At 35.4% G+C, this 12,823-nt stretch overlaps 7 protein-coding genes across 7 annotated transcripts; 3 read left to right on the top strand and 4 right to left on the bottom strand.

Annotated features, from left to right (window-relative positions):
• Positions 1–456: 456 nt before the first annotated feature.
• Positions 457–1,596, top strand: EIN_058720 (hypothetical protein; the record flags this gene model as incomplete). The annotated part of the gene is made up of 2 exons (XM_004260140.1): positions 457–625; positions 692–1,596. 2 exons carry the CDS (start codon positions 457–459, stop codon positions 1,594–1,596), a joined length of 1,074 nt encoding a protein of 357 aa, XP_004260188.1.
• Positions 1,597–1,648: 52 nt separating this feature from the next.
• On the bottom strand, positions 1,649–2,974 carry EIN_058710 (hypothetical protein; the record flags this gene model as incomplete). The annotated part of the gene is made up of 1 exon (XM_004260139.1): positions 1,649–2,974. The coding sequence occupies one exon, from the start codon at positions 2,972–2,974 to the stop codon at positions 1,649–1,651; it is 1,326 nt and encodes a 441-aa protein (XP_004260187.1).
• A 403-nt stretch (positions 2,975–3,377) lies between these two features.
• Positions 3,378–4,955, top strand: EIN_058700 (DEAD box ATP-dependent RNA helicase, putative; the record flags this gene model as incomplete). The annotated part of the gene is made up of 1 exon (XM_004260138.1): positions 3,378–4,955. The coding sequence occupies one exon, from the start codon at positions 3,378–3,380 to the stop codon at positions 4,953–4,955; it is 1,578 nt and encodes a 525-aa protein (XP_004260186.1).
• A 127-nt stretch (positions 4,956–5,082) lies between these two features.
• EIN_058690 (serine/threonine protein phosphatase 2B catalytic subunit alpha isoform, putative) lies at positions 5,083–6,981 on the bottom strand (the record flags this gene model as incomplete). The annotated part of the gene is made up of 3 exons (XM_004260137.1): positions 5,083–5,399; positions 5,502–6,820; positions 6,902–6,981. 3 exons carry the CDS (start codon positions 6,979–6,981, stop codon positions 5,083–5,085), a joined length of 1,716 nt encoding a protein of 571 aa, XP_004260185.1.
• Positions 6,982–7,987: 1,006 nt separating this feature from the next.
• EIN_058680 (hypothetical protein) lies at positions 7,988–9,088 on the top strand (the record flags this gene model as incomplete). The annotated part of the gene is made up of 1 exon (XM_004260136.1): positions 7,988–9,088. One exon carries the CDS (start codon positions 7,988–7,990, stop codon positions 9,086–9,088), a length of 1,101 nt encoding a protein of 366 aa, XP_004260184.1.
• A 143-nt stretch (positions 9,089–9,231) lies between these two features.
• On the bottom strand, positions 9,232–9,744 carry EIN_058670 (hypothetical protein; the record flags this gene model as incomplete). The annotated part of the gene is made up of 1 exon (XM_004260135.1): positions 9,232–9,744. One exon carries the CDS (start codon positions 9,742–9,744, stop codon positions 9,232–9,234), a length of 513 nt encoding a protein of 170 aa, XP_004260183.1.
• Positions 9,745–9,841: 97 nt separating this feature from the next.
• Positions 9,842–11,905, bottom strand: EIN_058660 (hypothetical protein; the record flags this gene model as incomplete). The annotated part of the gene is made up of 2 exons (XM_004260134.1): positions 9,842–11,110; positions 11,219–11,905. 2 exons carry the CDS (start codon positions 11,903–11,905, stop codon positions 9,842–9,844), a joined length of 1,956 nt encoding a protein of 651 aa, XP_004260182.1.
• Between the last annotated feature and the right edge of the window lie 918 nt (positions 11,906–12,823).

Raw genomic sequence — 12,823 nt, 5'->3', positions numbered from 1 at the left:
TTCCAATTTTGGAATTTATTCCAATAAATAATCTTTCTTAAATCGGGATTTATGGAATCCAATTGAATCGAAAAAACTTTTTATAAAAATTTATGTTCTTTTTTTACTTTGTGTACTAAAATCAACACATTTTCTAATTTTTTTTACCTTCGTTAATAGTTCATTCTCTTTTTAAAAAAAGAATAATAAACAAAACTACCTCCCATTCAGACTCTTCGTATTTTTATATTGTTGTTTTGAATAGTTGATAATCTATATATTAAACTATTTGTTATTTAAAAAAAATGCCCTGCAGAGGTAATATGATGGTCTTTAAATTATAGTTATATAGTATGCTTATAATACTTTTATAATACTACTCTAGTTTTAAACGAACAAAAGAAAGAAGAAGACTTATTCTATCTTACAGAAATGGATTCATTTTCATTTGAAACTAAGAAATCAAGACGGGCATAGATGACAAAATTGTTGCGATTTTCAAAAGCAAAAACACTGAACCCGACGAAGCAGGACATTCCCTGTTTATCGAAGTCGACTTCATCAAAAGAGGAAGACTCTGTTGACAAAGATCTTCAGAAGTTACAAAAATACATCGATGCTTTATCTAAGCCTTTTGTTGATAAACGTTTGTTCTTTTAACTATAACCATTTTATATTAAAACTATATTTATACTATTAAAGTAACATTGAGTGCAACTTGCTAAATTGGCGAAAGATGGCGTCGATAAGATAGTCCGAGGGCAGGTGTGGAAGCTGCTCATTGGCTACATTCCGTGTGAACGACAGAAACAATTTGAGACGCAGCGATCAAAGCGTCAGGATTACATTTCGATGGCCACCCGTCTTATGGCGACGGGGCTGACGGTGAATGAAGAGAAGTCGGAGATTCAAATCATGAAAGACATTAAACGGATGACTCGTGAAGTCCCATTACTTCACAATGATCGTATTCAAAAGTTAATGTTACGCCTGTTATTAGTCTATTCCATTAAACATCCAGCGAGTGGATATGTCCAAGGCTTTGATAGTATGGCTTCTGTGTTCTTAGTTGTGTATTTAACAGATTACACTGGCACCTCCTCTTCTGTCTCACAAATCGATTCAATGACTGTCGATGAACTCTCCGAGATCGAAGCTGATGTCTATTGGAGTTTTTCTTGGATGTTACAAGCAATTCAAAATCAATACACTTTCGACCAGCCCGGCATTCAAAAACAAATCGACGACTTATCGACTCTGACCAAAAGATACAACCCAAAGCTTTTCAAGCACTTCTCAGACCAAAACCTCACATTCTTCCAATTCTCTTTTCGCTGGTTTAACTGTTGTTTAGTCAGAGAATTCTCAATCGATGCAATCCAAGTCATATGGGACTCTTTCATCTCCGAGCCAAATGGCTTTGGCTTTCTCTCCCTCACGCTCTTCGTCTCTCTCTCCCTTCTCGACTTCTTCTCCTCGCAACTCATTTCTTTAGAATACTCCGACTTAATATCCTTTCTCCAGAACTTACCTACCAGTAACTTGTCCCTTGACGACATCCACAAACTCATCATCCAGGCGTACACCTATAGTAATTTAGAAAAACTATGTAATTAATTCACTCTTCTGTGATATCCAAATTGGTCCAACAGCCACTCCGAAAATTCATTTAGTTTGTCGCACTCAAGTCGGGCACTCGAATCTTCTGCAGTTCGTTCAGTTCCGCAAGACTTAAATTCGTTGGCAGTGCCGGTTTCGTGTACGTCTCAATAGTAAAGTTCGGCAGCGTCGCAAATGGTGATGGATCGATGATTTGGGGTCGCTCATTTGTATTTTTTTCAAGGTTTGTCGTTGCATACGTCGGGTTGTTTGGTTCGAGCTCGTGCGCTCGTTTGAATGAACTAATCGCGTCTTCTTTTTGTCCGTGATATACATACAAGGAACCCATATTGTACCACACTTCCGGTAATTGTGGCGTCAACCCAACCGCTTTAAAATACGCTTTAATCGCTTCGTTGTATTGTTCAGTCTGGTAGTACAAATTTCCAATTGAGCACCAATACAAAGGATTGGTGTGATCAACTTGTAACGCTTGATGGAACGCGTCAAATGCATTTTGTGGGTGTTTTGAGTCTGCGAGGATTCTCCCATACACGTACAACCCTAATACATTTGTTGGGTCTTTCTGAACGACACCACATATCACTTGGTATGGTGAATTCTCCTCAACATGAAACGTCTCGTTGACTGATGGATTCATCACAAACAAATGGATTAACCATCCATACAATATGTACATAAATGGTTGGTCGTGTTCGTTAATCAATCCAATTGCCTTGTCGTGCGCGTCTCTTCCAATCACAATCGAGTGCGTCAATTGGAACAATTGTACTAACTGGCACAAGATATCTTCTTGTGTCATCCCCTCTGGTGGATTATTCCAGCATTCGTTCGTGAGTATTTCATAACACTCTTCATATTGCGAGTGTTGTTTATTGAGCATCGCCATTTTAAAGTGTATTTCCGCAACATTCTCCGGATAGCTTCCCTCCAAAACTTTCTTATAATACGTTTCCGCTTGCTCGAACATCCCAGCCTTTTCGTACATACTCCCCAATTGGAACAACAGTTTGGGGTCATTCTTAATGAACCTATTCGCGTTTTTCAAGCAGTTGTGTGCCTTATTAATTTCTTGAAGTGCCAAGAAACACTCTCCCAAATTCATCCAAGCCGTTCCATCAGTCGAATTGATCTTCAAGTACTTGTCGTAGTTAAATACAGCTTGAATGAACTGTTTTTTGATTTTGTATATGTTTGCTAAATGAGAAAGAGCGTCAAGGTTCATCGGGTTATGGTTCAAAGCAGTCATATAACACTCAATTGCTTGGTCATACAACTCCTCGTTCTCATTTAAGATCCCAATCGTGTACCAAAGTTTCCCGTTCGATGTTTTCAATTGTCCTGCAATATTGTCGTTCTCCCCTTCAATCTCCATCCTTTATCAATTCTCAGTTTCTCTTTTCTCTCTTTTCTCTGAATATGGTTCTTTTATTAACTTTTTTACTAATATACTTTGGTTTCACCTTTTTTTTGAAATTTGATACAATTTTGTGTTTTTCATTTTCTCTTTTTTATTTGTGTTATATATAACATTCGAGGGTTGATTGTTTGGGTGAATTTGTTATTCCTTTGTATTGGGTGTTTTAATTAACATTACATTTTAAATTAACGTATATTTTAATTAACATGAATAGAATACAATAAAAAAAAAAATATTTAAATACAAATAACACAACAAAAAATACGTTAAATAAATTAAAAAATAATAAAATAGATTCGTTAATTTATGCCTGAATGAACGATATAGGAACCAATAAACCCCCAAAACAGATAATCACATGTCTGAACCACTTCCTCAAAGCTTCGAGGCGATCACACCAAAGTTATCACCAGAGACCCTTCAAACGATTAAAGACTTTGGGTTCACAAAACCGACTGATGTTCAAGCGCAAGTGATACCTCCCTTTTTGTCGCATAAAGATGTGATAGTTCAGTCGCAAACGGGGAGTGGGAAAACGTTATCATTTTTAATTCCGATGTTTGAGATGATCAAAACTGCCAAAGAGAGTTATAACCCACGAGAAGTCTATGGTGTAGTGATTTCCCCCACCCGTGAATTAGCACAACAAACACATAGTATAGCTCTAGTCTTTGGAAATCATTTCAATTTAAAAGTAAAACTATTAATAGGAGGAGTTGAAAATTCGAAAGTTAATGAAGATTTAGCTGAAGGAGCGAATATTATTATAGGCACTGCAGGTCGAATAGAAGAAACTTTATCAGACAACCTTCACGATTTAGACTGGAAAACAGTTGAAGTTCTAATTTTGGATGAGGGCGATCGAATGATGGAAATGGGGTTAGCCCAAGCAATGGGGCGGATTATTAAGTTCTTACCAAAACAACGCCGGACTGGAGTTTTCAGTGCGACAATTCCCGACGAATTAAATAAATTAGTCATAGCGGGTTGTAGAAATCCATATAAAATTCTTTTGTCTACAGACAATATAACACCCGTGTCGTTGGTGAATGAATATGTTATTGTACCTTATGAAAGAAGACTACAAACCCTAATCCATTATTTAAAAACAACGAAAGACAAGAAAATTGTGGTGTTTGTGTTGACGTGTGATCAAGTCGAGTATATCAGTGCCGTGTTACACTCATTACCTCAAGGCGAAATTCCAGAGGAAAAGCGGGTGCTTTCAATTCATGGCAAAGCAAAGCAAATATATCGAGACAAAGCTTTGGAGAGATTTGAATCACTAGAAAGCGCTGTTTTGATCTGTACTGACGTCGTTGCAAGAGGTATTGATTTTGTAGATGTCGACTGTATATTACAATATGACCCCCCGCAAGACCCAAAGACTTATGTCCATCGTGGGGGACGAACAGCTCGCATGGGTACAATCGGTCATTCAATTCTCTTTTTAGCCGAGTGTGAAAAGGCCTTTATTCTCTTAATGGATCGCCGCGGGGTGAAAATCACTGGGACAACACTAGTAATCTCCGATGAGGAAAGTCTTCGCCTCTTTACTCTTGTTCGAGAAGCAACACTCAAAAGCAAAAAGTTGTTTGTTCGTTCACAAGCAGCTTTTGTGTCCTATGTGAAAGGCTATGGCGAACATCAGTGTAAATTTATTTTCGCTCTCAAGAAGTTGTCGTTGACTGATTTAGCTCATGGAATGTGTCTTATTAAACTCCCTTTTATTAAAGAGGTCAAGAAGCTTCAATTGAAATACGCTGACGAAATTACAACACGAATCAGTGAACTCTATCCCAAAAAAGAGACTGCAGAAACATCTCCTAAAAATCCTCAAAAGCGCAAGAACCCAAACACAGGGGATTACGATCGTTCTAAAATGTTAAAAACAGAAGATACTGATTCTAATTCAGGATCTAAAGACTCTAATTGATTTGATTGCTCTTAACTTGGGTAACTATATATCTCTAATAAAAAAACTATGTATAGTTATAGAAACTAAATAGTTTAATATACTATATAAAATAACTCTATAAAACAACTGTAACAAAATCATCCATTTATTTTTTTGGCCTTGGCTTGAAGTTCTTCGACGCCTGCCGTTTCACTTGTGGTTGGCTTTTTTGTTCTTCCGTCTGTTCTTTTGTTTGTTGTTGTTCTTGCGGTTTTGGTTGAGCGACTTGGGGCAACTTCCCTGTCGATTTATCTGCCAAGAACGTCTTATCTCTTTGTAATCGTTGTAACAGTGCTGGGGATGACGCTCCTCTTCTTAACAACCCAGTGTGATTCGCTTGTTTTGATGCAATCATTTCGAGTGTCGGGAATTGTTCGTTTTGTCTGTCGGACTTCACGGCTTTTTCAAACTTCGACATATTTTCTAGACATCAGTATTACTAATAACAATACCATTCTTACTAGTTTTAATTCATATACTATTTTTAATAATATCAAAACTATTAAGAGAATACTAGCAACAAACTGTGATAATTCTCATTGAGGACTGCTCTATACTTCTCTTGTTGTTCTCTAATTTTCGCGGACTTAGCAAAGAGGAGTTCTGTCTTTCTTTTCAATTTAGCATCAGCAGCCACCTCCTCAATAGTTTGTTGTTTGTCGTCTTTAATAGCGATGACCAAGTCTTGTAATATTCTGACGCAGTGTTCGAGTAAATATGGTAAAGAGTAAGAGATCCCATCTCCAAATTCGGGTAATTGGAAAGGGTGGTCTTTCCATAAGAATGTTTTAATATCAAAAGGTGATGCTGAGATCGATAACAACGCGCCTTGGTTGTTATATTGGTCACAGTAATTTGGAGCAGAAAAGATAGTAAAGCACAAAGGTAAAGGGCGGTCGGTGACCAAAAAGGTATGTTCCATATACCCTTCGTCTTGGACTTGATGTCCTCTTACTATAGAAGCCAAGTTGTTTTCTAACAGAAAAGGTTCGAGTGCGGCTCTCCCGAAGAAGTAAGACGTATGTCTCATAGTATTTTCAACATAAGTGATTTTGTTCCACTCTTGTCTTGAAATCCCTTCCCACTCGGGATCGTCAGGACTCCATTCATTAATCGGATCACTCCATAATAAATCAGTTAATGGACCAGTCCCAGGTGGTTCACAGAACCGATTAATAGCTTTGATATCAGACAAGTACCGAATGTCTGGGGAGATCCCTCCATGCATACAAAGGACTCTTCCATTGACATTTCCTTCTATTACAGCGCATAAAGGCAATGAGTCAAATAATGTTAAACATTCATTATAGACTTTAATGTTGTATTTTGCATTACACTCAAGTAAAAAGGTCATGTATTCACACATGAGTCGCGTCTCGTGATTGCCTCGAAGCATATACACCTTTGTCGGATAACAGATTTTGTGAGCCAAAAGGTAGAAGAGGACCTCTGTGGAGTAATCCCCTCTGTCGACGTAATCTCCCAAGAAGAGGTATTGTGTCTTGGTTGGGGAGCCAAGCATATCCAAGACATTCAACATATCGAAAAATTGCCCATGGATATCCCCTAGTATAACTACAGGCGCAAACACAGTCAACAAATTGGGTTCTTTCCTAAAGATATCTCTTGCTTGTTTAATTAACATCGTAGCTGCCTCTTGTGTGAGTCTTCCTTGTCGGAGTAAATGTTGACGGAGTAATGGGATGTTCGGTAAATGGTTCTTCCCGGAAAAGAGCATATTCGCTGTTAAAAGTCTATCCTCGGGTTCTGGGACTTTATCTATTCGATGTTCGTACGGGAGGTGTGGGGCGATGTTTGACTTCCCTTCTTTCAATAATTGACGGCTGGGGTTCAGTCTTGACAAAAATAGTAATTAATGGTTTTTATTACTATACTAAAATAACTCTTAAAAATAAGACACAAACATTTGAGTGATATTAGAAGATGGCGTCTCAACACATATACTTGCGGGGCGGGGTGGTAATGAGGACTTTGCTTTTTCCATCTGGTTTTCTGTTTTATAGTTCAGAAAAATATAGTTCATTGTTAGTTTTGAGTAGTTAAAAAAACTAAAGTATAAATTTTTGTAAAACTTAGGGATGGAAACTAGAAGACTCGTCAAAGGCTTTTTCAATCTGTGATTTCGGGGTTTTAGAACAAAAATAACAATGTAATGAAAATAACAAATTCAATAACATTTTAGTTTTGATTAAAAAATACTGAGAAAAATAATTAAATTATAATAATAGTATATTAATATTATATGTTTAATAAATTTTCCAATCCGATTTTATTTTAACCAAATAAATGTTATTTATTTTTGTTTTTTATTTTTAGTTATTACAATAATAAAAATTTGGTTATTTTATTATGTTTTATTTAGTAGTAAATTAATAGTTTTTTATTATAATTTAAAAAAAGGAAATTACAAACTATTATTTAATTAAAGAAATAATAACACAATACTTCAATCATATATAGTTACTTGATAATAAATAAATTAAAATAATAGATTCAATTCTTATTTAACAAATGTAGAGCAACAATTTATCAAGCAAATACACGTTATATATAACCAAGTGAATGATATTTTTGTTAATTTAACGAATTAATATAATCTACATTTGTCTTCTATTATTAAAAAATGATTTAAAAGTTCAAATTTAACCTTAAAAATAATTGAATGCCATCCCACCTTGAGTTAGTCTTTATGATGAACGTCGCAAAGTATTTATCTAGTGTTGACGACCTTTACGAGTTTTGTAGAGTGTCAAAGAAGTGTCAAGAAACTTTGAATGCATTCCAACAGAACTTTTATTTTGATAAAATCCACGTTGAAACGTGAACTCAAATTTTTCAATGGAATTCAAAATTACAAGGGAGACAATTCGATCGCATCAATTCCACATAGACAATTCGAATTTTATGATATTGAAGGCGACGTCGAAGGAATTCCTCTTGAAAAAATCCGCTCTTTGAGTACGTCACTTCTCCCAGAACATTGTGAAAAAATGACAAGTTTGAGGAATTTGGAGATTTTCATTCAAGGAGATAATGTTGGGTGGCAATACGTTGATGCGGATGATTTTAAACAATTGAGTCTTCTTGAGAACCTCAAGACAGTAAAGATTGTGATAGAAGATGCTCCGGCAACACCGTTAGAAGACGACGAAAAACCCGAGATCTATGAAAACTTCATTAGTGCAATTACTAGTATAGGACCAAAACCCTTTGTAGTTGTTGTAAACTGTGATCCGCAGTATACAAAACAAATTTTAGACATTGGATACAACATCCGAGTAAGACAGAATGTTCGTGACATTAGCGAATTTGCTCAAGAAATTAAGAACGACAGATTTAATATAGTGACTTACGATATTACTGGCAACGTGAATGATGTTATTGATAATAATGTCATTCAGAAGTATGGTATTCCAGTCGTGGAACTCAGTTGGATGGAAGACAAACCTGAAGGTAAAGAAAGAACATTCGACTTGAGTAAGTACAATGCGTTGTATGACTTCAGCTTGTCTATTATGGACGTCAAGTGTCATTGGGTATTACCAACCAACTTAACTCGACTCTCCGTGTTAGATGAAAACATTGTGAATTTAAGTCAACTTCAGGATCTCCAGATATTAATTCGAGATCAAATTCCTCAATGTCCGTTGAACCAGTTGACTAATCTTCAATTGTTCAGACCAAAAAAAGTCAGTGCAAAAGAAATCAATGATATTGGAAATGTCAAAGAGTTCTCTGTCGAGTATTTCAGAGAAGAGGTGCTTGATCTGAAAGACTTGAAAGCAACGACTGTTCACATCAGAAATTTCTTTGGGAAGACTATCATATTATCAAACAACGTAGAATATTTGGATGTTGCTTGTATCAATGTCGAGCAACTTGTTATTCCCAAATCCGTCAAAACTTTAATTTGCAATCAGTCGGATAAGCTCATTACACTTCACTTTGAAGAAGAAATTCAATTGGAAAGTATCACCATGTTCTGTTGCAAGAACCTTAACAAATTCACTCTTCCTAAATCAGTTAAGACACTCAAGTTACAGTCCGACATTAAAGCCAAAGTTCTTAACATCCAAGACTTCAAATTATAATTCAGAGTCCTTTGATATTATATTTTTATTAACATTATACTATATCTTATATATCATACAATGGAGTGAATAAAACTATATTTCATTAATTAATTAATATATAATGTATACAATATATAACTATAAATGAATATCAAATAAACTTATGGGACGATGTAGATGTGTGGATTTGTATACAAGTCTTGTTGACTTGCGTTGATTGGTGCACTTGTAATTTCCTCCGACTGTCTCATTCTTTTCAACGCGGTAATTCTTCTTTTTTCCAATTGTTCCGGGTTAAGTTGAGTGACTTCATTTTGTCGTTCAAATTCATCATTTTCATTATCTGAATCACTGTTATTATCATCATCTTGATTTGGGGGATTTGGTATATTAGGGAGTGGAACTGGGAAGAATCCGGGCTGGCCATTTTGTGGAACAGCGATATTGTTTCCTGGACCCACATTATTAACATTAACATGTGGTGCACCATTTAAGGGTATAACATTGTTTTGTGGAGGTTGTGGGTGGAGTTCAAACTGATGTTTTCGATACCTTTCGATAAACTCGAGTTCCTCTTCTCTTGTGTACCCATTTTGGATGACCATTCTCTTTTCAAATGGAGACAGTATAGTGAACCACGCCTTCTGTTGGACGTCTTCTTTTTCGGCTTCCATAATGATGTTTTTGAGTTGTGAGGTTTTGTGAATATAAATAGAGTACCCGTCATTGAGTGACGGGTACTCTCTGAATTAAAGAACACAATGAATTCAATTAGAACCTCTTCTCTAAGTCCTCACAGTCTGTGAGAACCGGGTCGTTGTTCTCAATAACATCATTCTCACCTTGGATGATACAGTTGAATATCCTTTTGTTGATTTTAGAAGTGATCTCTCCCAGTTCCGACTCTCCAAACGTGCTTTTATTTCGTTCAACCTGTTCGAAGTACTTATTGCCAAAGCTCTTGATCTTGTCGAAGTCGAGGACAATACCTTTGGCATACTCGTCTTTGTCCAACACAAGCGATTGTATTAAATCGAAGATGTAAGGCACCTCGAACGGTAAGATGATTTCTAATGTGAAATTCTCGTCACTTCGATGTTTCGGGATAACTACCTCGACTGTTCTATTGTTGTTGTTAAACTTGGTAATCAACTTCTCAAATTCCTCAAAAAGAGTTCCTTTAAGTGCTTGTTCGTTACTGATTATCTGAGAATATGAGTCCAAATCTTGCCTATCGCCAGGCAATGCTCCATTCGGTTGCATCTCAATCTGATTAACGGCCTTTCGAACCTCAGCACTCGCAGCATCATCAAGCCTCAAAATCCCTTTGATTTTTCTCAACACCCGTTCCGCATTATTGACATCTCGCGAATCGTGATTCGTCCGATGAGAAACTATATTTACTATACTTTTTCCATACTCGATGGTTTCCATTCTCTCCGTTTGCTTTTCCATCTCACTTCTCACATCTCCGCTTTTTGACATCTCAAAAGTCTCGTCTGACGTGTCAAACGCCTTAAGCTTTCCGTCAAAAGAGACAGAAAGGAATGGGCTGTCATCATTTTCGGCCCTTTTGACGTCAAGAGCAATCAACTTGTCAAGGAGATTGAGACCTGTTGATTCGTCGAATGAAGCTGTTTGAGCGATAGATGTGTTTTGATAATAGAGTCCAAGTCTTTCATCGACCATCGAGAGCGACGTGTTTTGTGTCAGTAAATCGTCGTCGTCTTTTTTCATCCGTCGATATGAAGACTCTGGGAATGACTTTGAATCGCGGATTAATACAATGTCTTTTTGTGTCAGTGGAATACCGTCCAAAGCGAAATCGACATCTGCGTCGTACGTTCTTGTCACACCGTTCTCATCTATCCCAGTGACTGGTTCAAACAACGATTTGTTGAGGTATTTAATAACATTAAATCGGTAATTTTGAATCGAACAAATCGGATTCCCTGTTAAGAAGAGTGAATTTAATACAATTAAGCTTCCTAACATTGAACTTAAACTCGCAGTACTTGAGATATTATTATTCATCAATCCCTATATTATTAATTATTATTAATAAATGGTAATGATAATTATCTATTAATAGTATAATAATAATATTATTATAATAATTATATTATAATTATATTATTAAAAACAAACTAATACACTAAGGTTCTTACAAGGAGCTAAAGAATTGATATCACTCAATTTGTTGTTATTAAGGGACAAATAAGACAAGAAGGGAATGTTATCTGGGTTGAAATACACTGATTCAATTCTATTGAAATCGGCAGTAAAAGCGTCGAGTGGTCGTTCATCGAGTCCAGAGAGTTTAGAGATGCGATTTCGAGAAACATCGACCCGTTGAAGGTTAGGGAAGACAACACTATTAAAGATGTTTTCCAACTCTGAAATACCACAGCCAGTTATTTTCAGAACTTCTAATCGTTTCCATGAATTGGTAGGGATGTTCATCATTAATGAAATGCTTTGGACGACAGTGTTATTGACTTCCAAGTCGGTCAAATAGTCTGAAAGGTATGGTTGTGTCAAGTCTATGTTACCACCTAAACTCTTGACAACTAAGGAATTCAATTCACAGTATTGACAGAACTCCAATAAGAGAACATCACTATTCTGAACGTTATCACCAGAGTTTTGGTCAATACCTTGATCAATAATTAATTTCTTCATATTGTCAAGACTACGCTTGATATCAAATAAACAAGTAAATTCGGGGTGTGAAAGACCATTCAAAAGCATAACTGTTGGGGGAGTAAGTTGTAGAGTCTCCTCATTCCCTAATACACGTTGGATGTTATGGATTTCTTCAATAAGAAAGTTCATCAATTCTTTTGTTAGTTCTTTCTTTTTTAATTGGAGTTTTTTAATGCTCTGATATCTTTAGATGGGTTGGGTGTTGTTTCTAAGTGAATGTGTTATTAATTCTTATAGTTCAATTAATAGCATTATCTATTATTTAAATTAATAATTTATTTATTATATAAATTATTATATAAATATAAATATATATTCTATTAATTTATTGTATTATTCAAATTATAAAATTCAAATATATTTAAATACATATTTATGTTTCACTTATATATAGTATAATATATAGTATATATATTATATACTATTATATATATTATAGTCACCCGCTAAAAGCAATGAAAACACGACAAATGGTGTAAAGAAACTATAATTTATTATTTTATACTATAATTATAAAAAACATTAAGAATAACATAAATAACATGAAAAAGTCAAAAAAATAAGAAAAAATTAATCATTTTTTGTCAAGTTTTTTGAATGGTTTAGAAGACAACGGCAATCTTAAAATTGTGGTTTCTTTTTTCCTTATCTTATTTTGGGTTTTTAATGCTTTTTTTACTTCCCTTTCTTTTCTTTTAACTTCAATTTGGAAAGGGAGTAATACTGTCTTTCTTTTCTTTTGAAGCAACGGAATTGGTTTTGGAATAAACTGTTTGAACAATTCTCTGTATTGGGGCGTTTTTATAAATTTACAATGTTCGATGGATACACGACACTTTGGAAGCGTTTTGTCAATCCAGTTGACTATTCCAGCTTGTTTAAAAGCAATAATATTAAAAGGAGGTGTTGTAACCGCAAAGAAAGAATCCACCAATATCATCAACTCTCTTAGTCTGTTTCCGAGTTCAATATTGTAAAAATCTGGTTTTTTATCTTCCCAAAATAAATTACCATCCACATCTTTATTTTCGACTTCTTCTTGAAAAA

This window comes from Entamoeba invadens (assembly GCF_000330505.1).
Source record: "Entamoeba invadens IP1 unplaced genomic scaffold scaff_1105074726711, whole genome shotgun sequence".
In the NCBI taxonomy this organism is placed as follows: Eukaryota; Evosea; order Mastigamoebida; family Endamoebidae; genus Entamoeba; species Entamoeba invadens.
The sequence above is the reverse complement of the archived record's forward strand: the minus strand, read 5'-3'. Positions and strand labels throughout refer to the sequence as shown.